Source organism: Andrena cerasifolii, chromosome 6 (genome assembly GCF_050908995.1).
Source record: "Andrena cerasifolii isolate SP2316 chromosome 6, iyAndCera1_principal, whole genome shotgun sequence".
In the NCBI taxonomy this organism is placed as follows: domain Eukaryota; kingdom Metazoa; phylum Arthropoda; class Insecta; order Hymenoptera; family Andrenidae; genus Andrena; species Andrena cerasifolii.
In genome coordinates this window covers 7,214,285-7,239,284 of record NC_135123.1, presented here as the reverse complement: position 1 = coordinate 7,239,284, position 25,000 = coordinate 7,214,285, and the positions used below count along the sequence as shown (strand labels likewise).

The following is a 25,000-nucleotide window of genomic DNA, read 5'->3' as shown; positions in this document are numbered from 1 at the left end:
CGTTTTATTGAGAAATTTGTCTCTTCCTCAACGATTTACCGGCGCACCGTGCATCATCCCCCCTCTTTTTGCTTTAATCTCTCTTTATCTACTCGTTCCTCTCGCATTGTTCTTCCACGTTCTTTCCACTCCTTTTCGTTTCATCTCGTTCGTCTTTCCCTCTTGTCTCGATTACGTATGCTTGGAATTTCACGAGTCTTTTTCTTTTGTGTAACCCCATTTCGTCCTTTTTTTTTTGTTGTTGCGTCAATGTCGAGGGTAAGGGTTGTTTCGGTGGTTCTCTCTTTATAAGTTTCAGGGATCGCGATGTACAGATATACAGGGAACCCTTTGCGCCTGCTCCGCCGCTGCGTCTAGCTGCTGCCAAGCTCGGGCTTGAGAAAGCAGTACTCGATATAGCTTCAAAGTGAACGTTGGAGCCTGAATATTTTGACCCCCTCTGTCTTGGTAGATAGAGGTAAGTATATTAAAATTTCTACTTCGCTTAACAAGTGCAAAGGGTTGATAAATTTCTCTCGAATCAAACGCGAAGATTCTTGTAAAGAGGGAACCACCGATGGGACTTGTGATCATTTCTGTACCAATTGTGAGTCGAAGGTATCAATGAAGGGATCGATCGTGATCTTCGTAACCCTTTGACGGCGTGACGACAGCGTGGGTATCGAGGGGTTAAGAAACACTGCGTGGGAAAAGTTTCCGCTTCGTTTCCGTATGTTTCCTGCGACCAGTGATACAAGAAATTCAACGTGAAAATCAGAGTTTCGAATTCAGATTCGTTTCTAATACCGAAATGCCTCCCTTTCGTGTCGTTCTCGGCCCCTCGGAATGATCAAACTGCATATTATATTTCGTCCGGGGTAATCGAAACGACCAGCCGCTCCTCGCGTGTTCGATCACCGCCGCACCATTGTTCTACTTCGTTGTGCGCGAACACGCGGGAGAAGCTCATTGAATTCCACCAGCGCTGGCGACGGGGACGGAGCGAGCGCGAAGATTCGCGATGAAAACCGAAAGCAAGTGTGCTCCGCTCCCGTCGAAGAGGGGGAAAAAAAAGTTAGTCGAGCACCGTCGACGCTCCGCAACTCGAAATGCGTCGTACAATTTCGAACGCGATACTCGTATCTTCCACTCTGCGCCGGGGTTGAAAAGCGACTTTCAACCCTGTCGCGGCCTCCTTCGTTAGCCTCGAAACGATCGGGAAAAGTACAATCGAGGAAAAACCGGCTACGGTGGTTAATCAACCCTCGAGCCGCAATTGAATTTGTATTTCATTCAGGCGTGGCGAGATTTACTTAACCGCGAGGGCGAAGGCTCTTCTTCGAGCTGAAAATCATTCCGAAGCCCTGCTCTGGCGAACCGCTCGGTTGAAGTTGAGACAAATTTTCGGGAGCAAATCCAGCCGGAACGGAAGTAGAAGTGACTTGGAGTAAATGCAAAGAAAAGGCTGTCGAGATTTTTAGTCATCCGCGGTGAAAGTCGAGTGTTTGGGGAAGTAATTAAATTCAATCAGGAGTAAAAGGCAACAATTATGTTTGAAATAGAAAGAGGAAGATTTTTACGGCGCGAGTCTGGCGCTAAAGACGAAGCGAGGCTCTCTTGCAGAATGGAAGATAGCTGCGTTAAAAAAAGCCCACTCCCTTGGCAGCGTGGCTCCGAAAAGGGTGGCTCGTACACTAGAGTGGCGGTCGAGAGGGTGACTCGTGTCATCAGTGAGGCCAGCGGACAATACGTCGGCTTAAATTCACCGAAACCGTGGCCAGGGCAGAAAATTGCGAAAGGGACAGTTTCCCTGGTGAAAAGAAAAGTCACCCCTTCCGTGGCGCGCTGGATTTTGAAAATAATTTCGTTGGCCGGCCCATCGACACCCTTTTGTTCGACTCGGCACGGTTCAGGGCTCCCTTGTTCAAATTTTCATGTAAAAATCTCTGAACTGCTCAGTCGTTTTTAATCGCCCGAGTTTTGCGGCCTTTCATTCTCCGATCTCGGAATTCTGCCGTTAGAATTTTACGAATCTACCGAAACCTTTCGGTTGGATTCGCTCCAGTCTCGAGGTATTTTCAATAGAAGCTTTCGATCGAATAGAAGAACCGGCTGGGAAAGTTTGATTCGTTAAAAATAATTGCGGGATCCCTTGAGCAGATTTCAGGGTGAACGCAGGGAGCCCCGGCAGCGGCGATCGAGCTTTCCACCGACCCTCTCGGTTATAAATCCGGTTAATCTGCCTGCCGAATTCGTCGAGTGTAATTTTGTTAGCCGATTGGCAGCTGGTTTCGAATTTAGAGTGTGGCTACTTGGTAGTGATCTCGGTACCCCGATGTAAGTAGAACGAACGATTCCGACAGAAGCACGGGGAGATCGAGTCGCTAGACTCTGCCTTCTATTTTCCGGACTCTCGCTAGCGAAAAAGTGGATCGATCATTCCGTTTCATCGAACCTCCCTTTTCTTTTTTTACTGCGGAACGTTTAAAACCACCCTCGAACGAGCGAACAACTATGCGACTTAGGAATTCGAAATAGAAATGCCAGTAAATGCGCTGATGCTTCTAACGTCGCTATTAATTCCGCGAACTTTCGCCTCAGGTGACTTCTCTATCAAGCCGTGACGTAAAAGTTACAGGAAGATGTAGGAAAGTACAGTCAGCAATGCGATAACTGATGTGTTAGAACGAGGAGAAGGAGTGAGTAACGAAGGGGAAACCGGCGCGCGAGTAGTAGCGGCCAGCCTTTGGTCAGACACGCCTCTGCTCCCAGCATAGCAAGCGTCTATCGCCCTGTAGCTTCTTCTACGTGGTTTATTTTCGAAATCCTTTCCAGTAAGATGTACTCGGATAAAACGACGCATTTACTGGCAATTCGTGCGCGTAATATTTCCTCGGGTCGCGCTGCTATTCCCTTCGTTCTTCCCAGAGTATTAATCCTAGGTTCCCGACTTTCCCTTCGGAATCTCTGCAACGCCGAGAGCAGGCTCCCAATTACGGACTGATCGGTAACGATGGTTCCCCACATGAAGCGAACACCTTCTCTGCACCCAGGGTCGCGCACGGTTTCTGGGTCATTGGCGTAGCGTGTACTTTTTCGCGTGCGAGAGTCGCGTTAGCTGCCGGCGGGTGGTGGTCGATCGTTCGTCCCTCGACTTGGAGGTAATATTCGGAGCCAATTAGAATAGACGGGGCCTCGTTGATTCCCGATTCTGCGATTCACCGTGTACCAGGCTCTCTCGAGCATCCTTCCCCGAAACTTGTCGAGGGCCGTTGGCGCGCTTCAACTTCCGTTATCGATCGAAATTCTACGCGCGACTGGAAGCCTCCGCCGCGCGGGGATTTAGTCGGCTCTCCGTCGGCCGTGGAAACAGGGGCAGCGCCGAGGCGAGCGAAAAACGGCACCGCGTCGCCCTCGATAATTCCCCCCCCCCCCACCCGCCCCGTTATCAATTGATATCTCGAGTCACGAGACTCCATTGAAACTCTCTGAATGCCCGTACGTCCGAGAGAATGCTCGAGCGTAGCGCGGCAAGGGAATCGCTGCGAAACAGGAAGCAACTCGAGGAGAGAGACTCGCAGAGATTCGCGCCGCCGAGCTTGTCCTCCATTTTGATCGCAACGGGGTCAAGGTCGGGGCATTTTAGCGCCGCTTAATCGATCGATCGCGCCTACGCTGTGCGAACGGAATTTCCGGCAACCGTCCGGCTTCCGCCTCGCGGCCACTTCGGATTCATAGAAGGAATCAAGCGGATTAGCAGACTCAACTCTGCGGTTGATGCATATTCAGACGCGGCACAGATACAAGATATCGATCCGCAACGAAAATCTACATCCAGATAGGCGAATCTACCCTGGAATCTCTCGCTTCTCTCGAGCAGCCATTTCGGCCCCGTTTCCTCATCAATTCGATCACGAAACTTTCATCGTCGACCTCGTCTCCGCGTGTTTCTGCGAATCCCATCACTGTCGTCACGTTTTTCCCGCCTCGATTCTCCTTCGTGTCCCCCCACCCACCCTCCGTTCGTACGTTCTTTTTTTTTCGTCTTTTCGTCTCTTCTTTGCACTGTCCTTTTTTTCCCCTTTCGCTCTTTCTCACTCTCTCTCTCCCTTTCTCTCTCTCTCTCTCCCTCTCTCTCTTTCACTCTCTTTCTCTCTCTTTCTCTCTCTCTCCCTCTTTCTCTCTCACTCTCACTCTCTCCCTCACTTGGTTTTTTGTCTCGATATCTCTCTTCTCCGGTGGTATTATCACCTCGACACAACCGCGACTCGAGCGGCTTCTCAATAAAATGCCTCCGTACGTGTCACTTGTCAGGCTTTGTACCTTCTCGTTTTCTCTTTCGCTTTCGAGAAGTGTACGTACATGAGAATGGTGATTGTGTCGTTTTCTTTCTTCATATATATATATATTTTTTTTTTCTGTTTCTGTTCAGTGCGCGCGTGTTTGTGTGTGTGTGTGCGTGTCTGCGGTGTGAACTGGTGTACGTGGGGCTGTCTTTTGTTCGCGTTGTCTGGTCGCTGTTTTTCTCTTTCCAATCTAAAGCTTACGTTCAAAGAAGCAGCAGCAAAAATACGTTTGTACAGACACGTGTGTGTGTCTCTCTCTCTCTCTCTCTCTCTCTCTCTCTTTGTGTGTGTGTGTACGTGTGGTGGGTATGCAGAGGCCATAGTCACGTTTACGTGTGTACGGAGATTATAAATAATATTACGGTTCATACAGGTACAGCGAACGTGCATGGAATTATTGTACTGTACTTGTTCTGTTCTGTGTTAAATGATCTCTATTACTTTGTGGGATTGGTACTGTCTCTCTGTGTTCCTCCAATGTCTGTTTCCCGAGCTCTGTCGGCTGTCTGGCGGCGAAATCAAGGAAACGAAAAGTCAATGCTAACGGATGCTGCAGTCGGGGCCCTCGCTAGCAAATATTTCCTTCTTTCATACGCGGGCGAGATCTGCTCGGAGCTGTGGTTTCGAGGCAGCGCGGTTTCCGCTGGATCTCTCCCGAGGGACACGGGAATCCTCCCACGAGACCGTTCTGGAATTTCTTTTGGAAATCTGGATGTCTGGGTTCTATCCTACATCTCGGTGGAATATTTAAAAGGCTGGGGGGAGGGTTGAGATTCCAGAGAGATCCAGCGTCGTCGTATGAACGAAAACAGCGGGAGAAAAGAAATCGATAACCTTTGTCCGATCGAGAAACTTTTACGAAATTTCTTCGTGTAACAACCGAGACCCGCGGAAGGCAAAGTCCCGTTCTTTCTAAGCTCCGGAATATATATATATTCGCGAAATAATATGGCTCCTTTCACCGAATCGAAGCGTCGATTTCGCGCGTCCTATCAGCGATACCGATTATCGAGCTCGAACGTCTCGCGCAATCGACGACAAGGTGCGGTAGGCGTCGCGACGCGCCGAAACCAAGATGTCCTGCGACCGAGGCCTGCAATCGCAGGACATCCGTGGCTTTGGGCGCGAGCAACCGCCGTTGTCCTTGCCACCGAGAGGAGATCTCGATCGATCATCGCGAGATCTCGAGGGGGGAAACGAGAAGGACTCGTCGAACGGGGTGACGCAGCGTACGTCTGCGTCGCCTCGCGGCCGCTCCTCTCGTTACCCTTTCGCCCCGAACAAAAAAAAAAAAGAAACAAACTCGAATTCCTTCGGAGCGACGAAATCGACGCTCTCGACGTGAAACCAACGAGACCGATAAAGCCGCGGAAAACTGGCTACGACGAACCGCGCTGACTGTTTCTCGCGGTCAACCCTTTGCAGGGCGCAGCAGCGGCGATTTTTCATCCGTGGAGGATCGTCTGGAAGAAGGCGATCTACAAAGGGTCAACTTGGAATCTTTCGTGCAAGTCCCGCGATTCGAGGGTTCGCTGGGGCGGAGCAGGGTTTGAGGATGGTGTGGACGATGGGGATTGATTTAGATCGATCTGGGCTCTTTGGTCTCGGAGCGTACAAAATATGTGCAGGTATATTTCTAGCCGTTCCACTGGGATTTGGGATGGAATTTTCTTAGGGATTGCTTACTGAAAACCAAGCTACCCTTTCGATTCTGGGATTCGAGGAGTTTGGAAGGAAATTTCTACCGATTTCCGCGTCGGGGGGACAGGGAGATGCTCGCGGGAGCTGCACGAATCCGCCAGTAACACTTGAACGAGATACCAAATCGATCGTGGCTCGCTCGAACGGCGACTGCATGGATCTCCGATTGGGCAAAACGAAAGAGAATGATTGCTGCGCGGGGTTAAAAACTGGGGTGAAAAGAGGAAGAAAAAGCCTGCATTAGCCTTTGGCGACGCAACGAACGTAAATAACTGAGGAACCGTAGCCGCGAGGGGTCGATCGATCGATCCATCCGTCGTTCGTCGAATCAAAAAATCAAGATCGAGGCTGATCGGGGCTGAACGAAAAGAAGAAAAGGCAAGAAGTGTCGCGCTGCTTCCAGTTGACACGGTTTTCACTGGAACCTCCACTTGGCTGGCACAAAACATTGATAAAAATAAGCTTCTTCCATCGAGTCGTTGGGTCTACTTGAAATCTCTCCGCCCGACTTCCTCCAGAATTTACAAACGCGTCGCGAATTCCTGCTGCGGATGATTTTCTCGCTGGAGTATTACCAGTCCCGGTGGATGGTAGCTAATTGAACTGATTGGCGCGACGAGTAGGTATTCGATAGAGCAAAGATGGCAATTGAGAGAGAAATTAGACAAGATACCAGTAACGAGAAGAAGAATCCTCCCTTCAGCTTTCACGGGCTGATTAAGCTTCTGCGTTGCTTGCAAGATATCTCGTCGAACCTTTCAATCCGTTGCAATCCCACGTCCTCCAGGAATACCGTCGTTGCACCATCGAATTCGCAAATTATACAGAAACCCGAAGAATGATCGATCCTCTCCCAACGGAAGAACTCTATTTCCAAGCGTTTCGCTTCTCGAGCTAATGATTCCCATTGAGCTTTGTGTCAACCAGTCGCGTTGCGGGCGGAAGATGCGAGACACGAGATATAATGTTCATGTATCATGTAATACACAAGCTGTGTGTGTATATATATATATATAATATATGTATGTAACGTATAGAGAATATATATATGGATATATATATAAAGGCAAGGTCAAAGGTCAACGTACGTCTCGATCCATTACAACAACGTCATATATAATATAATATATGTAGTATATCTGGTTGAGAACAGTGTAGTTTATCATAGGTGGAATTAGTTACGAAACACCGAAACTGAGAGACTCACAAGCAGGAAGAGGAGGGTGTTTTCCTTCGTTTAGAGTTGACCGATCTCACGTTAACATTGCGCATCTGGTAGTCTGCAATGCAAAACACACTTTGGTAGGGTCAGGGACGGACGACGGCCTTTCGAGGTGACGAGAAACGAAAAGAAACTTTTTTTCATTTTTATTTATTATTAATTTTTTTTTCTAAAAAACTTCGTTCGCCAGATGGTCGGCTCACGCTCGCTATACGATCGCTTTTTTCTCTCGTTCTCTCTTGCGTCGGCTGATCGAGGTTTGTCTCTATCTCTCACGCTATCATCTCTGTCTCTTAGGTCAGGGGCGGTGCGCGGTACTACCCCCCTCTTTTCTCGCTGAAACCGTCTAGCAACGGACGAGTTTGCACCCCCGTCGCAAGCCGTCGTCTGTGCTTTCCGTGTTGCCTTCCTCGGCCGGGCGGGGGTGGAACCGGTCGTCGGGTCCAGACCCTCGAAAGCGACCCCTCTTTCGGACGCTCGCCCCCGGATGTTCGTTTCTTCGCTAAGCTTCGAGTTACAGAGCTGCCGGGGTTCGTTCTCCGTCCCCCGGTTTCCCTGGGGGCGCTCGCGGGGTCTGGACGCGGGCGTCCTGCGACTTCGACCGACTCCAACCCCTGGAATCTCCACGGGAACGCCGACGGATTCGGACGCCGGGCGCGGGATCCACCCCGATATTCCTCGACGATTGAAACGCCTCCTCGGGAGTTCGTTCTGCTGTCGCCTGTGGTAGAAACGATCGGCGCGATCTCGATCGTCCCGGAATATCGTCGTCGAGGGAGGCTGGGGACTCTCCGGCAATCGATTGGAAAACTTTCGAAACGGTAACGGCAACGGCAACCCTCCGGTGCCATCCGCTAATCCGAATGCTCGATCACAAAGTCACAGATTCTGGGATCACTCTTTGCGTAAATAAAATATACCACGATGCTTGTACACTTTGGAAAGAGGGAAAATTGATCGCGTCGAAAACAGAGTGAATTCGACAGTGAAGTCCCCGTCCTCCCCGATTCTCGCGAGGCTGTCCGGCGAAACTCGCTGCGAAATTAAAGGAACAGAAAAACGGGGGACACGCGAGAGGGGGGTCGAAGATCCGTTTCGCCAGCGGAAAAGGGTTCGATTTCCCTCCTTTTCACCGGCGGTTTGACGGGAATTGAGTAGTCGCGGCCTGTCGCTCTCTTACGAGAGGGTGCCGACTACGGGCAGAAGTCCACTCTAAATTCGAAACGGAACGAGCGGGATGAATTTGCGCGGGCAAAATGACAGACGAGGGAACGTTGGATCCCCGGGCACACCGATCGCCCCTCTACTCGTACTCTTGTAACTCTTTTTGCACTTGTCTCGACTTGGATCATCCGTTCACTTTATTCCGTACTTCTCCTTCTCTTCTTCTCCCTCTCTCTATCTCTGTCTATCTCTCTGCCTGTCTCCTCCCCGCGAAGGAATTCTCCTCCCGCCTCGACTGTGAGGGGAGCGGTGGTCGAAAACGGAGGGGAGCGAACGCGTTTTCGACGGTGGACCGGCGGATCTTTTCCGAAAGCGAGGGGCACGCTCCCCCGATCGAAAGGGAGGATTCTACGTCCGAGCGATTTCGCTCCACGTTCGCTTGCTCTCTTCTGGTGCTGCTCGATCGTCTTTCGCCGGCAGGTCGGGCGACCCAGGTGCTCGATTATTGGTGAAAGCCTTTGGGAAACCTCGGCGCGATACGGAATTCCTTTCGCAACTTGGGGTAATTATTATTTTTAATTATAGACTACCTGGACGTTGAGTGCACGATTGAGAGAAATTCGCCGTACAGTCGCCGAGGTTCCCGGCACCTGCAAAGAAAGTTAGTACGCTCCTGCAAGGGGACAAAGAGGCATATCGTTATCGTTGTCGTGTCGCTCAGATGACTATGGAACATTGAAAAAAAATATTTAGTATCTACTGAACGAAATAAAGAAGAGATTCGAGTTTAGTAAGGGTCGATAGGGGGGTGAACAAATTGCAGCTCCACGCCACTCGCCAACTTCTCTCGCGGCAACTCAAGCACCGTCTAAACGCAGCATACTAGGAGTATCAGTTACAGTAGGCAATCCTCGAATGGCCCAGTAGGCTCTACAATCAGTTTAAATTAGAGGTCGTGGCTTTTCGCATGTATTTAAATACACGTGTACGCGTGTCCCTTGTAACGTGTATCAAGGAATTAAAAGTCCGTGTTCTTAATACACGTGTAGGCACACGGATTATAAGTACACGTGTAGTTCTGTTCACGGATTCTACACGTTTTGCATTTTATAATTTTTTTTTTTAATTACGATAAGAATGCTAAATTATTTTTATAGAAATTTCAAGAAATATAAATTTAAATGCAATTTCAACAGTGGTTTTGTTGTTATACATAAATATATTCAAGTATTAATCTCAAAGGTCCATAGATTCAAAAATTCGGGCATTCACTGGTTGGTTTACCCTATCTCTGTTTGTCTGTTTAGCATTATTGTACGAATGGTCTCACAGATCTAAATATGAGACACTGCAGTCTGCACGCGCCCAAATACTTAGATACCTCCATCGCATCACACTGAAAGATGCGCGCGGTCCTGAGTTCGACGCGGTATTTGGCCACCATGCTATTTCTCTGCGCAACTATACGTACGCGTATATTAATTTTTAAATAATTATTCGATTTCTGTAATTTTCGACGTGCGAATATCTGAGTATCTAAATATATTGGCCCGCTTTTGCGAAAGCAAACTAATCTTCAAGTTACAGTTAAAAATAATCAACGCATAATAAAATTTCATAAGAAAATTTAATCTATTAATTTTCTATTGAAAACTAAAGTACCGACACTTTCAGGTAATAGAGTAAAAGATTAAATTATTTTAATAAAATAAAATTTCAGTGTGATGCGATGGAGGTATGTAAGTATTTGCGTGCGCGCAGACTGCAGTGTCTCATATTTAGATCTGTGAGACCATTCGTGCAATGCTAAGCAGACAAAAGAGATATACGAACTAAGCAATCGCAAAATGAATCGTGACAAACCAATTTAAATATAAGTGCACACGTGTAACAGAAATACACGGGTATCCGTGTATTAAAAATTGCACGGATTGAAGTTCGGATACGTTTACTACAAGTGTATGTAAATACACGTGAAACAGGGACCTCTAATTTAAATCAATTCGGACAGCCTGTTTCCCTCAGAAAGTTTCCCCAAACGAACCGTTCAGCTTTCCACAGCGAGTACGAAGAAAGTCCCCGTTGCAAGCCGTTAACAGTAGGCGCCTGACCGCTAAGCAGTTGAATGGACACCACAACTCTACTTGGCGTCAGACCGAGGAGCTACTTAGGCCACAACTTGCAGCCGATTTCCATCGAGAACCCCCTCGAAAAGAGCAGTCCAGCTGCGGAAGCGGGCGCGAAAAAGAGACCGAATCGCTTTATTATCGCGAGGCCAGGGCTGGTCGAGGCCTCCGGTCGCCTGGATCTCGACAGGAACTCCGCCAGGCGAATTCGATCCACCGCAGAGAGTCGATTACCTTTGACGGAACCACCTGTTCGACCTTTTCTCTTTTTTCCACTAGCGACGCCCGAATTCGCTCGTATCCGGCGCACTCTATAAAAAGCGGCCAAAGTGGACGTCGCAGGCTGCATAGGGTGACGTTGGGGCAGGGGTGGAGGTCAGGGGGGAAGAGGCTCCGGCCGTTGGAGGCCCCTGGTTCGCAGGTGGGGAGGCAGAGGGTGGGAGCAGGGCCCCGGCGAATTTAAAAGTAATTTTGACGTCGGCAAGAGCGCCGCGAAAGGGTTCCCGACGGATCGTTACGGGCCTTTGATCGCGAATTAAAAGCTTGAAAGTCGACAGTTTAGCGATGCCACCTCTCTACAGCCTCCACCACCCCGGCCCGACCACCCTCCGCCCCCTCCTGCCACTCGATCTACATATCTGCCAGCTCTTTTCAGTCCACTTTCTTTTTTTCCTCTCTCTTTCCCTCCGTCCCGCTACGGCCATACGTCTGTTCGTCCAGCTGTCTATCTTTTCCTCTTGTTCGCCCCGGATCTAGTCTCTCTCTGACGGTTCCTATCGCCTTCTCTCTCTATACACATCCCTCCCTGTTCCTCTCTCTCTCTCTCTCTCTCTCTCTTTACCCCTCGCCCACGTGACGATGGACGGTTCGTTAACCTGTCTGCAGTGTTTATTGGCGCTGGCGATGTAAAAGAAGAGCTTACCAATAACATATTACTATTTCAATCCTAGTCGAGAGGCCGCGGATAAATCCTTTGGTGCTCCCGCTCGCTCGCTCGCGCGCGGGCGGGCGCGGGCTTTGCGCCGCTCCGAGCTGATTCTCCTCTCACCGTCTCCCTCTTTCGCCCCTGTTTCCACTGCACGCGCCTGTCCGTCTGTCTTTCCAGCTTCGACTCGGGAATCCGCTATTTTTTTCCACGCACAACCCACCCACCCTCCGCCGTCCGTCGACATATCGCCCAGCCTCTCTCGTCGCGCTCTCCTCCCCCCACGACCCCCGAATATCTTTGGATTTCAGCGACAGTGTCGCGGACCGGACACCGACCGCTTTCCAAGCTCTAACGATTGTCGATTGATCTCCGTGCCACCCCCGCGCGCCCCTGCTCCGCGCTCGCCTGCCGCTTCGCAACCCCTTTCCACCCAGATTTGGCTAGCTTTTCGGTGCCCTTTGTTGGAAAGCTGGCGGCTTGTTTCCGTTAAGAATAGACTCTCTAATAGATAATCCTAGTCAGTTCTTCACCTATGCAGTCGAGGCTAAACTGCGCGCCTATATTTTTTAGTTCGCGAGACGGAACATAGAGTAAGATAGGGGACGCAGTCGAGAGTAGAGAGACTCGGTCTCTTTTAGCTGCGACTGTCGTACGATACAGAGCTGAGCTCACCGGTTAGGTAGAAAGATAAAGCGTTTGATAGTTAATTAATATACAAAACAAAGTCTCTGATATATCTTAAAGTATAACAGTTATTTTTAGTATTAAACTTTGTATGTACAGAAGAAGCGTTAACACGTACAAAGTATATGTATCCTTTATATTTTTTCTCTAAGAAAACACGTGGTCATTAAAACTAATCCTGTAGAATCCTCCTGATCCCAATAATAAAGCTTCGCGAGTTCTACTAGTAAAAATATTAAAATAAAATAAGAATAAACTTTAACAGTTTCGACAGCGATCGCGAACGCGCCGCGGAGAAAGAGCTGAAGTTGATCAAGCTCGAGAAACTGGATAGACGGCGGAATGAAACGGAGTTCCAAACGAGATTTCGCATCTTCTAATCAGAAAGGAGCATTGCTACAACAAGGCGTTCAGAGAGGTTCGAGAACACTATTTCCTCGCGTTCCCTGCATCCCACGAAATTACTATCGTTCGTTAAAGAAGAATTTCTACCTATTTCGATACAAGAAGTCACCCCCAGATCATAATCAGCCCCGACAAAATACCAGAGCTTCCGTGAAACAATCGGCTGAGCCCCTCCCACGAAAGTGTCACCCACGAAAGTCATTTTTAACCATTTCGACGGCGCGCGATACGCGGAGAAGTTATCCTGGCAACCAGGTGGTGCAGGGGAGGGAGAAAGCCGTCAGGTTCGCTCTAGCTCGAAGAGAAGAGTCGGCTGGAAAACGTATGGAAAGAACAGACGGAGAGGCCAGGGAGCGAGGGAAACGTTTAGATAGGATACGTTCGATTTTGTCCAAATATGACGGTTCGATGTACACTGGCCAGAAGGGGGTGGCCGAGGGGGTGGCGGTCGAAAGGGCTGGGGCGGCGCACGGATTCGAAGGCCGGGCTTTTCGGTGGAGAGTTTCGGCTCGAATATTGGAAAACGCCGAGTTCGAGTACAAGGGAGACTCGGAGGCTTCCCCCGATATGCATATAAACACAATACCTACCCCCTGGCCGCTGGTTTTCGGGGCTGGTACGCGACCGACTGGGCGCGCACACACGTGCACCGCGAAACGCTCTTAATATGCCGATGCACATATATTCCAACTAGTCAGGATATCTAGCGACGTGTATATTTTATATTCGGCTAGCGGGGGGTGGTTTCGAGGGGTGGCGGCGGCGGAGTCTAGCAGCGTATCTCCATCGACAACGGGTAATCCAAAAACCGGCTGCCCGGTCGCTGGACTTTTATTAAGGCGAAATTAAGCCGTTCCACGACCATACCCCTCGCCTCCTGCCCCAGAACTTATACGTTCTTCTGCGTTTCGCTCTTGCAACGGCGAGTTGAGGTTTAATACAATTCCCTGGGTGATTAAGATATTCCAAAAAAGGGCACAAATCGTTTCCGCCTGGAAAATCGCTGGTGCTGCGTGCGAAGAACCACCGAAGAACTACGCGTCGAATCTACCGTCGTTTCACTTGCACCCCCGTCGGGCCAGAATCGAGTGATCAGAGAGGGGGGACGACAAAACCAGAATCGAGTAGCCCCAGGGAGCGATTGCCTCGCTCTCGATGCGCATTTATAATTTATAATTTTCTCGCGGTCCAGAAAAACCTGCCACGGATAATCGAGCCCTTCCACCTCTTCGCCCCGGGTGTCCACCGTTCCTCCACCCCCGTTTCTTCTCGCAATTTTTCACCTCCACGGTCTGTCTCAAATATATTATAAATGCAGGGGTGGCAGACGGGGCGGACTGCCATCGGCAGGATTGATGGGTATCTAATTATGCGAATAAAAATACACCGTCCGCGGTGAATCTGGCCGATAAGCAGGCCTGTGTGCGCGCGGGTATGTGTGTCGGCGTATAATTAAGCACACGCGCATACTGCTCGGGCGGGCGATCTACAAGCGGAGAGGGAAATTTCGGAATTTTCCTGGCCGACTGCCTGGATCCAGGGAAGTGGACGGTGCCACGAGTGTAGACTTTGTAATTAATGCGACAGCCATCGTGGTTCGATCAAGTGGCAGCTCTCGGATGTTAATCGGGAGAAATTATTTTTTTTTTCTACGCCACGCGCGGAGATAATTAACCCTCCGAGTGGTGGGCTTCTTCTTTGACACGCCGAGGCACGGGGTCGTCGAGTAGAGGGCTCGCGTCTCGCGTTGATTATTGGTGGAATTGCTGTTTAAGAGTGAATAAAGCACGCAGGGGTAAGAGTGGAGGGAAACGATGTCACAGAGCTCTGGCAAGGTCTGCGCCACGTTATCCAGACGGGACGTTCCATGCGAACTCGGACAGATTTCGGAGTAAGTTTTCGTAGATTGCTGAAATTTGAATATGTTGTAGTCTTTAGTTATATTTAAATGTACCTCAAAGGATTTTTCGAAATTTTGGAGGTGAACTTTACAGTGCTTATAGAGGAGACATCGAAGTTTTGCGGAAAAATTATTTCAGTTAAAAAGAAAAAAAATTTCTACCATTTTTGTGCAATTATTTTAAACAAATGCAGGTTTTTAACATCGGGAGCGATTTTAAAAGTCTGAAAAAATGGAGAATATAGTTCTATCTTTCCCCTTGATGGAGAATTTTTCAAAAATATGGACATTCTAGAATTGGCCCTGTAAAAATTGCCGAAAGTTTACCTGATATTCTTATAGGGGATTCTGGAAATTGGTAAGTATTTGAAAAAAACTAAAGGAGGAAAACTCTTACTGTTTTTTATATCCGACATAATACGGTATCTAAATTTTTGGTGTTCGCAATATTTTCCTTGAAACGTGGGTGACTTTTAGTTTTTTAAATGGAATGCTATATATTTGATTACCAAATATGAAAGCGACTGTCAAGATAAATTCAACCGTATTGTATACTATGACCTTCAAGGCCACACAAGGTTAGGAATAAAAGGAAGAAAATTATACCGTATTATGTTGGACATAAAAAACAGTAACAGATTTCCTCCTTCAGTTTTTTTTTTTCAAATACTTGCCATTTTCGACAATCCTGTATAAGAATATCAGGTATAGCCGCTTATCCGCTGCGAACACCGCGGTGCAGCGTCAACTTTCGGCAATTTTTACGGGGCCAATTTTAAAATGTCCATATTTTTGAAAATTTATCCATCAAGGGGAAGGATAGAACGATATTCTTCTTTTTCAGATTCTTAAAATCCGCGCCCGATGTTAAAAACCTGCATTTGTTTAAAATAATTGCACAAAAATGGTTCAAATTTTTGTTGTTTTTAACTGAAATAATTTTTTCTTAAAACTTCAATGTCTTCTCTATAAGCACCGTAAAGCTCATCTCCATCCGTTTACTACTTCTATAGCTATAATGTATTGAAGAAAAGTTAGCACTTAACTTCAAACAGCTGTAAAATCGACATTTCTCAAAATTTCGAAAAATCCTTTGAGGCACGTTTAAATATCACTAAAGACTACAACATAATCAAATTTCAGCAATCCACGAAAACTTACTCCGAATCTGTCCGAGTTCGCACGGGATGTCCCCAACGTAAGAACTGCAGGAGCGTGTATCCCCTGCAGTTGGGCTTGGTAAAATCGTGTCCTTCCAGTTGAGTTCTCGCGTAGAAATCGTAAACGACGCTGTATGGAGGAAGGAACAAGACGGATCGATTTCCAGCAGCGGAGATGAACGCGGAATATCAACGATAATGACCCCCAGTCGATAGATTAAGCTTGGCGAAAGCTCTCCTGGCGCCTCCTCCATCATACGAGAGGAAAGGAGAGGAGAGGAAGCTGCGGGGGTGGCGCGGTGGAATTTTTCCCCCTGCGGGCGCGTTTCGTCCCCGGATGCGTGGAGCAACGCCTAGGAGGCGGGTTTTCAGTTTGCTGCGTAGCAGATTTCGGAATCGCGGCGATTTGATGAATGGCCGCGATCGCGGAGCCAGCTCGCCCCCGTGATTAATATGCATTGAAAACGAGCGCCGGCTGACGTGGAGGCTGGCACGGGGATCGACTTGAAGCGTCTCGATCGGCCGTCCGTGATCCAACGGAACCAGCGACCCGTCGATTTCTGCCTCGCAACCGGGCTCGTTGGCCCTCTAATTTTTCCCTCGCAGAGAAGAATCCTGCCGGCACGGGATTCTGCTTAAAAAGTAATGGAACGAAGTTCTTGAAATCGAGGAAACGGCGGGGCAATTCGGGGATACACCCGAGCCCCGGGTGCAGCGTTTCGGGGTAGAAGGGAATCGGCGATTACTCAGCGTTAACGCGTTACTTCCGCTGGTCGAGCCCCAAGAGGAAGATCTTATCGATGGAGGGGGTGTGGATCGCGCACGTCACAGGCACAGGTACGCGAAATATCCGGGTCATCCTAAGGAAAGTGAAACGTCGATAAATTCCGACTTGGCAAGGACCTTGGACTAGTGTCCTGCTCAACCTTCGTGGCAAGGGGCCGTGCCTCCAAAAATCTTGAAGGAACAATTCTTTGCGAAGAATCAATTCGGCTATCTCTATCGCAGAGGACCCCAAAGTCCAATTTCCAGAGGCATTGAACGCGGCTGAGAAACTAACTGACCCGCGCACAGTGGGGAAATTTTGCGATTTTATGGCCAAAGCTACAGAAATGAAAATTTTGAATTTTACAAATTTAATACAAATGTGAATTGAAGAACTATATCAATTTTCGTGGTCAAAACCTGAAAACTTATTTTTAATATATAAAATTCGCCACTTTTGCGTTCTAATATATGAGAAAATAAATTACCCGAAAAACAGTACATTCAAATTTGTATAAACTACTTATTAAAAATCTTTGGATAACACAATATAAGTGTTCGAAGCAACTTGAAAATCTGGATTAATTCTTTGCGATCAGTCTAACTTCACGTGAACATAAACATTTGCGAGTCTATACGAGCTTTGTATCAAAACATTTGACAGTAAAATTGGTGGCATTTAATACTCACATTAGTTCTTCAATCGACATTCGCATTGATTTTGTCGAATTGAAAAATTTATTTTCGTGGTTTTGGCCATAAAATCGCGAAATTTCCCCACTGTGCCGCGTACGGATTGAGCAAATGACTAGCCAAAAGCAAAAGCGTGTTTGGATTAGACGCAAGTTCTGCGTTTAATTCGTACGTGGGTGTCGGAATACTTGGCTCTCTAATCCAGCTGGAAGGGAGCGCAGCAAGGTGGTTCCCACCTACTCTTCTTACCATTAACAATCAGCCTGGCGATTGCAACCAAACCTCCCAAATCTCACAAGCTTCCGCTACCTGGACAGCTCAGCGTTCGCGGTCACCCTCTCACCCTTGCCACTGTATCGAGTTCAATGAAGGAGCAGAGAAGTAGAGCAGGGAAAGAGGAGCCGAAAGACGGTCGCGTGGCGAGCATCGAACCCTGAGGACTTCTGGCCACGGCTGCACGGGGTTTCCTCATTTGCGTGCGCTTCCGGTTTCGGTTACTGGCGGGGAGGCCCTTTCGATCGTTATTGAGTTACCCGGTAACGTTATACAGCTACTTCCAGCCAGGCGTCCGGCCCGTCGGGCGTAGGCGGTGGGCATAGATGGGGGCAGAGAGGGAGACAAAAGAGAGGAGAATAATTGGCAAAGCGGACGCGCGCCGGCTGCGACAAAGGACGAGGGCGAGCTCTCGGGTTAATTCGATAGCGGAGCGAACGGACGGTCCACGTTTTCGAATTCACTCGACCACCACCCCCTATATCAGCGCGCCCCTGAATCCTCGGGTGAAATTTCTTAACCGAATTCGCGGCTGTTAGGAATTCCTTGCTTTGAAGCTGCCTCTGTTTTCGAAACGGCGACGCGGCAGAGGTAATTGCACGTGGACGTGGCCACCGTTGATCCAGATGAAGAAACGCTCGCTTGTCTCGCGGCTGATTCTCGGGAGGTATGTCCTCGAGGCAGGAACCGGGGGATTCTCGGGTGGCTGGCTCGGCTGGGAATTTTTTCCGGCTACCTTATAGTCTCATCGTGAAACTGGCGAAGTATGGGCAAAGGTAGATGCACCAACGAACGTCGGAGGCGTTGCAGGTTTGCAACCGGGTGCACGGAGCAGCTGGCCTGCTTTATCAGGGGCATCGGGACGAAACAGTTTTTATCAGAGGCATCGAGACGGAACACAAGAGTATATCGTGCCGAGGAAAATGGAGTCGAACGGAGGCCATTATTGCAGCTGACTGTACCGGTTGCGGAGGGCGCGTACGTGCACACGTGTCGTACATGCACATAACCGCGTTCCGCAACCCCCACGCCCACCAGCCGCCTCCTTCCAACCCTCCCGATAGACCGACCGAGGAGTCGGCCGGTGAAAATTAATAAAGGTACAATTAATAAAAATTACACATTTTTCATCCATCGGCGGAAAGGCTGGCTCCCTGGCCTGGCGAACGATCGTGCCCGCAGGAACTACTCCCCCAACCCTCTCCCGCTACTGCACCTCTGTTTCAGCTCGTTTCGTTTCGTTCTAGTTTTTTTCCCTCGCTGGCTCGCGCGGGCGAAATTTTCCTTCCCTTTCCTCCCATCGATCGATCCCGCGAAACGCGAGATCGGTATCGGCGAGACACCGGTTCCCAGGCTACTTCGGAGAATTTAGCGCTCAGCTTTCGCGTTCTTTTTTCACGGGGGGACTCGGGCTTCCAAGAGCCCAGCACGGAATTTGCTTCTGTTTTCTTTGAATTTGGAATGTTGTTTGTTCGGTGAAGTTTCGTTCGAGACGGAAGCAGAGGGGTAGGAGTAGAGGTAAAGGATCATTCAACTGATTCGAGTATTCTATTCTGAGATCCTGCACCCGGGACTTAAATAAGTTAGAGACAGACATCTCGGGAAGTGGTAATATTGGTAGAATCCTAGATGGGAATAGGATCTGTGACGCATTTAGCCTTCTAGTTTCGAGACCTCTCCGTCTTCGCGCCATCGCCTGAATTTTATTCATAATTTCATTAATAATCCATACCTACGCTTGTCTAATATATTTACAATCACGCGCATTGACCCTCTAGTGCGTACGTCTGAATTAAGGCGGGCACCTGTTTAATCCAGGAGTTGGGCGCTTATAATTTTTCTTTTCAGAATTCTCAGTTGCCAGCCTTAAAAGTATTGCCACGCCGCACATATTAGCCTAAGAAACATGTCAATCTGGCGTTTCGATTTGAGAGAAATCTAGTTTGAAGTGCATTTTTGAGCTAAGCATGCTGCGAAAGTTATTTGTGAAAATAAAAAAATCAAATAAAATACTTCGCGACACCGTAGAGCTAAAAAAAATTATTGGTAAGTAGTTTGTGTAGTGATCTATCGGATAGAATAAAGATTTGAAAGCAAAAATAATTGATGCGTGAAAATGTTAGTGGATCATTCTAAGTTATAGTTAGGGTGTTAGTTTATCACCCTAATAGTTGATGCGTGAAAAATTTACTTGTGCACCTTTTAGCTCTTTGTTCATGAAATTTCGTATCTATATACACACATATATCATATCATACTATTATAATAAAGCCATAACATTTGTTTGTATGCTCACAAAAATCTCAAAAAGTACTGAACAAATCATTACGAAATTTTAACTACAGTATCCTTGAACAGCAAGAAGGGATATAGCTTTTGTTTTATGATGTAAAATATAATTAATCTGTATAAAAAATCGTACGTACATAAAGAAGTCATGACTAACAAGATCCCGAGCCCGAAAATTCCAAAAATTCTGAAACTTTGTGATCCCCGAATTAGACTACTCTAATTTGCCCAACTGAATTAAAAATCTATGCACTAGAGGGTTAATTTTCTTCAAGCTACCCGCGCGAATCGTAGTAATAACATTCTCAAGTTCAGGATGCCCGTTTGCCCTGACAAGTCGATAATTCTCCCAGCCTGAGTCAAACGTTTCCATGCTAGCAGGCTTTCACGAACTTATCCGTTTCACGTGAACAAGCCGGGAGCGCGTGGCCCGCAAAGGGGTTGGAAAAGGCCGGCTTCCCGTCCCCCAGAGCACAGTTAATTTTCGTTCTTTCGTGGATTATTTACGCGGTCGCGGAGGCATTTCTCGCGCTGTCAGGGAATCGTTTGTTCGAGGAACTCGGCCGTAGCAGCCGGGCAGAAAATTCTGACAACGTAATTACTCGCCGTGTGTAATTTACTTGGGTCGCCCGCCTAGGAATGCGCGCACGTGCTCGCCGTGTAAATTTCACCGGCTCCGGAGAATTTTTGTCCCCGATCCGGGCCCCTCTCTTTTATTAATTTCGACCGAGTGTGCCTGAATCCCCCAGCTACCGGAGGCGTGTAGAAACGCGGGCAAGCGGAAAGCGAACTGTTTGCCACTGCGAGCCAAAGGAGCTTAAGAAACTCGATTACAAAGCGAAGTCGAAGTTGGAGGCCGGGCGCGAGCACCTTCGTTAAGGCGGAATTTCGAGGATCGGGATTGGCGGGTTGATATTTTTCCACCGAGCGAGCAGAGAAGATTGCGAAATTTTAGCTACATTCAAGTCTCAACGAGGACCCTTCAATTGCAAATTTCCATTGGATTCCTCGCTGTAATTCACCAGAAATAGTGGTCTATTCCTCGCTCGGACCCAGGAGCGAGGATCTTGAATTGGAGACTGAAGTTCTCGCGAGGATCTGACATCCGAAACGCGCGCTCTACCCTTCGCCAGCGTTTATCAGCTGGCTGCATTCTGCAGCCGTTACGCCGGCGAATTCATGTACGAGAGAACGCACCCGCGGCCCCCGGAAAACTATCATTATTTCTACCCTCTGGGACGGGACTTCGTAGCGTCTGTAACCCATTAACGAAGGCCTGGCGTGCCTGGTCGAGGGGTGGATTGATGAGCGATGAAAAACAGAAGGAAAAAATTGAACGTCGTACGGCGGGGCCGGCGAAAAAGCCGTACACCGTGCATACTGGGCGCGAGCCACCCCCTCGCGCGCAGCCCAACCACCCACCCTCCTCCTGCAGCCCCGCCACCGGGCTTTTCTATCGCGGTGAAAAATTTAATTACAAAAAAGTTTTGGCATTCCGTCAGTTTGGTTTAGTCGCAATATATCGCTCGAACTCCAGAACTCCTCCGCCCCACTCCCAACCCCCGCTGGTCCACCACCTAGCTGTCCCTCCCTCTCCCCTCCGAGGCCGTACGAAAGCGAGCTCTCTACAGCCGAGGTATCTGCGGTTTATTCGAGCCTCTGCCTCAAACCGCACCCCTCTCCTCTCTCTCTCGCTCTTTCTGTCTTTCTTCCTACCGGCCGACCACTTTTTTTTATATAAAGCGTTCTATAATATTTTATTAATAATACGCCGGAATACCGGCGGAGTTTCGAAGGCTGCGGTGCTCTGGTTGCGCGGCTTGTAACGGGAGAACGACCTGGAACAGTGGGGACGGGGGTTGGGGTAATTGTAAGCCGCGATCGAGGAATCAATGGACCAACGCCTCCGGCGCAGGGGATGGTCCGAGCTAGGTTCGAGGAACGGCGTGATTTTCCCCGGGGAAAATTTTTTTTTTCCGTCCTGGACTTTCCAAGCCGAGCAGGGGATGATGATGTTTAAGGGTGGACGATGGGTGGCCACGGATCTTGAAACTCGACGAGCGCGGCTGATTTTCGAAGAACGAGATTCGAAAATAAAATGGCAGGAAGGGGGTGATCTCGCGCCAGGGTGAGCGCCAAGGACCTCGGAGACGGCTGATCCCGACCACCGACAGGCGGACAGACAGGCAAGGGGGCGCGGGAACGTTCGAAATTCGCCGGTGGCTCGCGCATCGCAGCTGGGTTATCTGGAAAATTATTTGGGGTGGGGCGTCGTTCGATGGCCCTCGAAGAAGAGCTAACGAACGAACGAACGAGCGAAAGCCCGGGCCGAAAAGTCAAATAAGCAAAAAATGAAAGCCGGACCCGATCGATAACGCGGCTATACATTGATAGCCAGGGGATATGAGCGGGAATATCGGGCGAACAGAACGGAACAGAGAGGTAGGGGGGGACGATCGGCGAGGCGGGGGCACGGGGGACGGAGACCAAGTCCGGCGTCACTGGATTCTTTTTCGCGGGGGATGAAATAACCGGCCAATTAGCGATCTTATTGAAAATTTGTCAAGTTCCGCCGGAGGAAGACTCTCCCCGGCGTCCATTCGAGCCACCGTCCAAGTTTCGCCCAAGGAAGAAATTATTTCACCAACCACCCCCTCGCGCCACCCCCAGGGGCCCCACCATTCAGCCCGGCGGAATTATATTCGCGCGATAGTTTCTCTTTTTTTCACTCTTTTCTCCGTTCTCCCTCTTTCTGCCTCCATCCCGCCCGCCTGCTCCCTTTCGCCAGGATCTCGATGACGACCGGCTCGCGAGCCCATTTCTCCACCGCCCATACAGCGCACTCCGTTGCCCGAAGCTTGCAGGAAGGTTCCACGAGCGTTGCCGTGGAATGTTCCCCCGGTGCGGACATAGGAACCTTCCTGGAACATTACAGCAACGTTGCGGTGGAACATTGCACATGGAACCTTCCTGCAAGCTTCACGGAACGTTCCGGACTGTTTCCCAGAAGCATCCCTACTATATTTGGACAATATAAATGTTCTAGTGTTTCCTGTCACGATATATAAGGACAGGATAAAAACAGATCGTTTAGCAAGTAATGGATATGATTTATTCAAATTAAGGAGCTTATTTTTAATTTAAAGTAACTAATATAAAATATTTTATGCTTGTTAACCAACCGCTATTGTTTAATTATTTACTTATATTTATTTGCTTTCCGTGCTACAAGCTTTTACTTTTCACACAGTTTCCTTGTAAACATCCATATACTGTATAACTTTCATTTCACTTTCTGTTCAATTATTTAAAGGAACGGTGATTGTTATTTTTATTTGCTTCGCTTGAATGCACACAGTGATTGGCGTTACATGAATGCTGCTGTTAATGAAGCCATTTTTCATGACTAAAATAATTCATTAATGACCTTTTATAGATTCATTTACTGAAGAGAAGCTGCGGAAGCAATATCGCGATAATGGCGTTGATGTTATTAAATAAATTAATAGAGGATTCTGTGCCAAAGAAATATAGTTGGTACGGAAAATAGCAAAAGCAATCATTCAGCACATTCAAACATATAGTAAAATTAGCAATGAGTAAGTAAGTTTATTATTTATCACATTTCAGTACTTCAAATTGTAAAATTTTAAAATAAATGCATGTATTATTCGAGGTTCATTACACGCTGCATGCAGTTCAATTTAAGTAAAGAGGGCAGAAGAGCCTGGAACTCCACATACGCGGACTTGGGAAGTTCCAGCAGTGCCAATACTATTATTTTTATTAAAATATATGAATATTTAATTGTCAATATTTACTGTAATTTAATCAATTTCCTTTACATTTTCTGTCCTTTCTGTAATTTCACACAAATGTTGCCGAAACAACAACTCTGTAAAATCTGCGAACAGTTACAGGACGATTGCTAGAAAATATCCGGAACGTTGCATGAAGCTTGCAGGAAGGTTCCATGTGCGTTGCCGTGGAATGTTCCACCGGGGCGGACATAGGAACCTTCCTGTAACCTTCCTGCAATGGAGTGTACTGTATAGGCGGGGAACCTTTTGAATTCGCGGCTCGACGAGTGGGTTAAAGGAATTTTTCGACTGTCCCCGCTTTCGCTAGCTCGCGGGTGGAAGGTTCGCGGCAGTGGAAAAGGAGCGCAGGATGATTTCGTTGGCCGGACGACAGTAAGTTGTGGGAGGGCGCAATCTAAACCAGATTTTCCATACGCGCAATTTCCGTGGCCGCGCGATAATTGCGTTTGCCGCGGCGGTCGCGACAGGAATTAGAATGCGAACCGCAAGGTCGGTCGAATTGTGTTTATGGGGGACGGAACTGGTGCTGGAGCGGGCTCCGCGACGCAAATCGATCGCAGTCGACCACGAGATGCACCGCGATACGAGGCGCGTCCTTCGAGACGGGATTACTCGTCGAAAATTAGTGTAATACGTTCGTTTCGCATCTTCCCCTCGTTCTGTTCGCGTGTAGTGCTTCGGAAAGAAAAAAGACACGGGCGAGGGAAGTCGAGATGCGTCGGAGAAGGGTGCAACGGTGCAACAGGGGGTTTCGATCACCCACCGAAATGGAAGAGAGTGATGAAATAGCGAGCTTGATGAGCAGGTGAGGTCTGTCATGTTTATTAATTATTCAAAGAGAAATTTAGAATCTCGATTCGGACGCAGACTCCTCGAACAATTTGCGAAACGCAAGTTCCCCGAGAGAGCAGCTGGGCCTTTAGAAAACCTTGGACACGGTCGCCCGTAAATCATCCGTTGTCGAGAAAGCCCGCTCTTAACAATCCTCCGTCGCAAATTTACGTTCCCGTCTCGTTACCTAACACCCCCGTAACGACACCCCCAACCCGGTCGCCGTGGACGATCGTAATCGTCGTCCACGAAACAGCCGTGCACGTCGAACGATACGGCGAACACGGCTAATCAGGTATTTCGTTCGGGCAGCCCCCTTCCCTTCCGCGGCCACCCCTCCCTCGCCCTGGAACGTTCTCAACTTCATTTGCCGCATCCCTCGGCCGGAATAACCGCGAGCTCGGTGTTCCCTAGGAGGCAGATACCTGGAAAATTTGCATCGTTATCAGGCCGCTCTCTGTTTCTCTTTTTATCAATCCTTCCGGGGCTCTCTGGCCCCCTACCCTCCGATCTACTCCTCTTTCTTTCTTTCTCCTCCGCCTCTACGCCTCTCCATCCAACCACCCATCCCCGTCCTCTTTCTCTTGCTCAGTGCCTGTATCTCTGTTCCTCCTCTACCTCTGCGTTCGGCGCAGTTACGAGCATCGACGTATCGCCGCACAGTGGGAAAAAATCGGTGCATCAGCGGCCAAAAATCTATAACTTTTGAACGG

General features: G+C 48.6%; 1 protein-coding gene and 1 long non-coding RNA gene across 5 annotated transcripts in view; one reads left to right on the top strand and one right to left on the bottom strand.

Annotated features, from left to right (window-relative positions):
- Positions 1–25,000, bottom strand: part of LOC143370467 (uncharacterized) — an 80,854-nt gene that overhangs the window by 18,770 nt on the left and 37,084 nt on the right. For 2 of the 4 annotated variants that reach the window (XM_076815623.1, XM_076815622.1), the window contains one exon: positions 7,234–7,306. The exons of the other annotated variants lie outside the window; for them this stretch is intronic. In XM_076815623.1, the coding sequence (XP_076671738.1) occupies positions 7,234–7,306 (73 nt within the window). The remainder of the gene's footprint in view (positions 1–7,233; positions 7,307–25,000) is intronic. 4 annotated transcript variants of the gene reach the window in all.
- LOC143370470 (uncharacterized) lies at positions 22,645–23,449 on the top strand. The gene is made up of 3 exons (XR_013085623.1): positions 22,645–22,732; positions 23,029–23,234; positions 23,312–23,449. It is a non-coding gene; the product is annotated as an uncharacterized LOC143370470 (long non-coding RNA).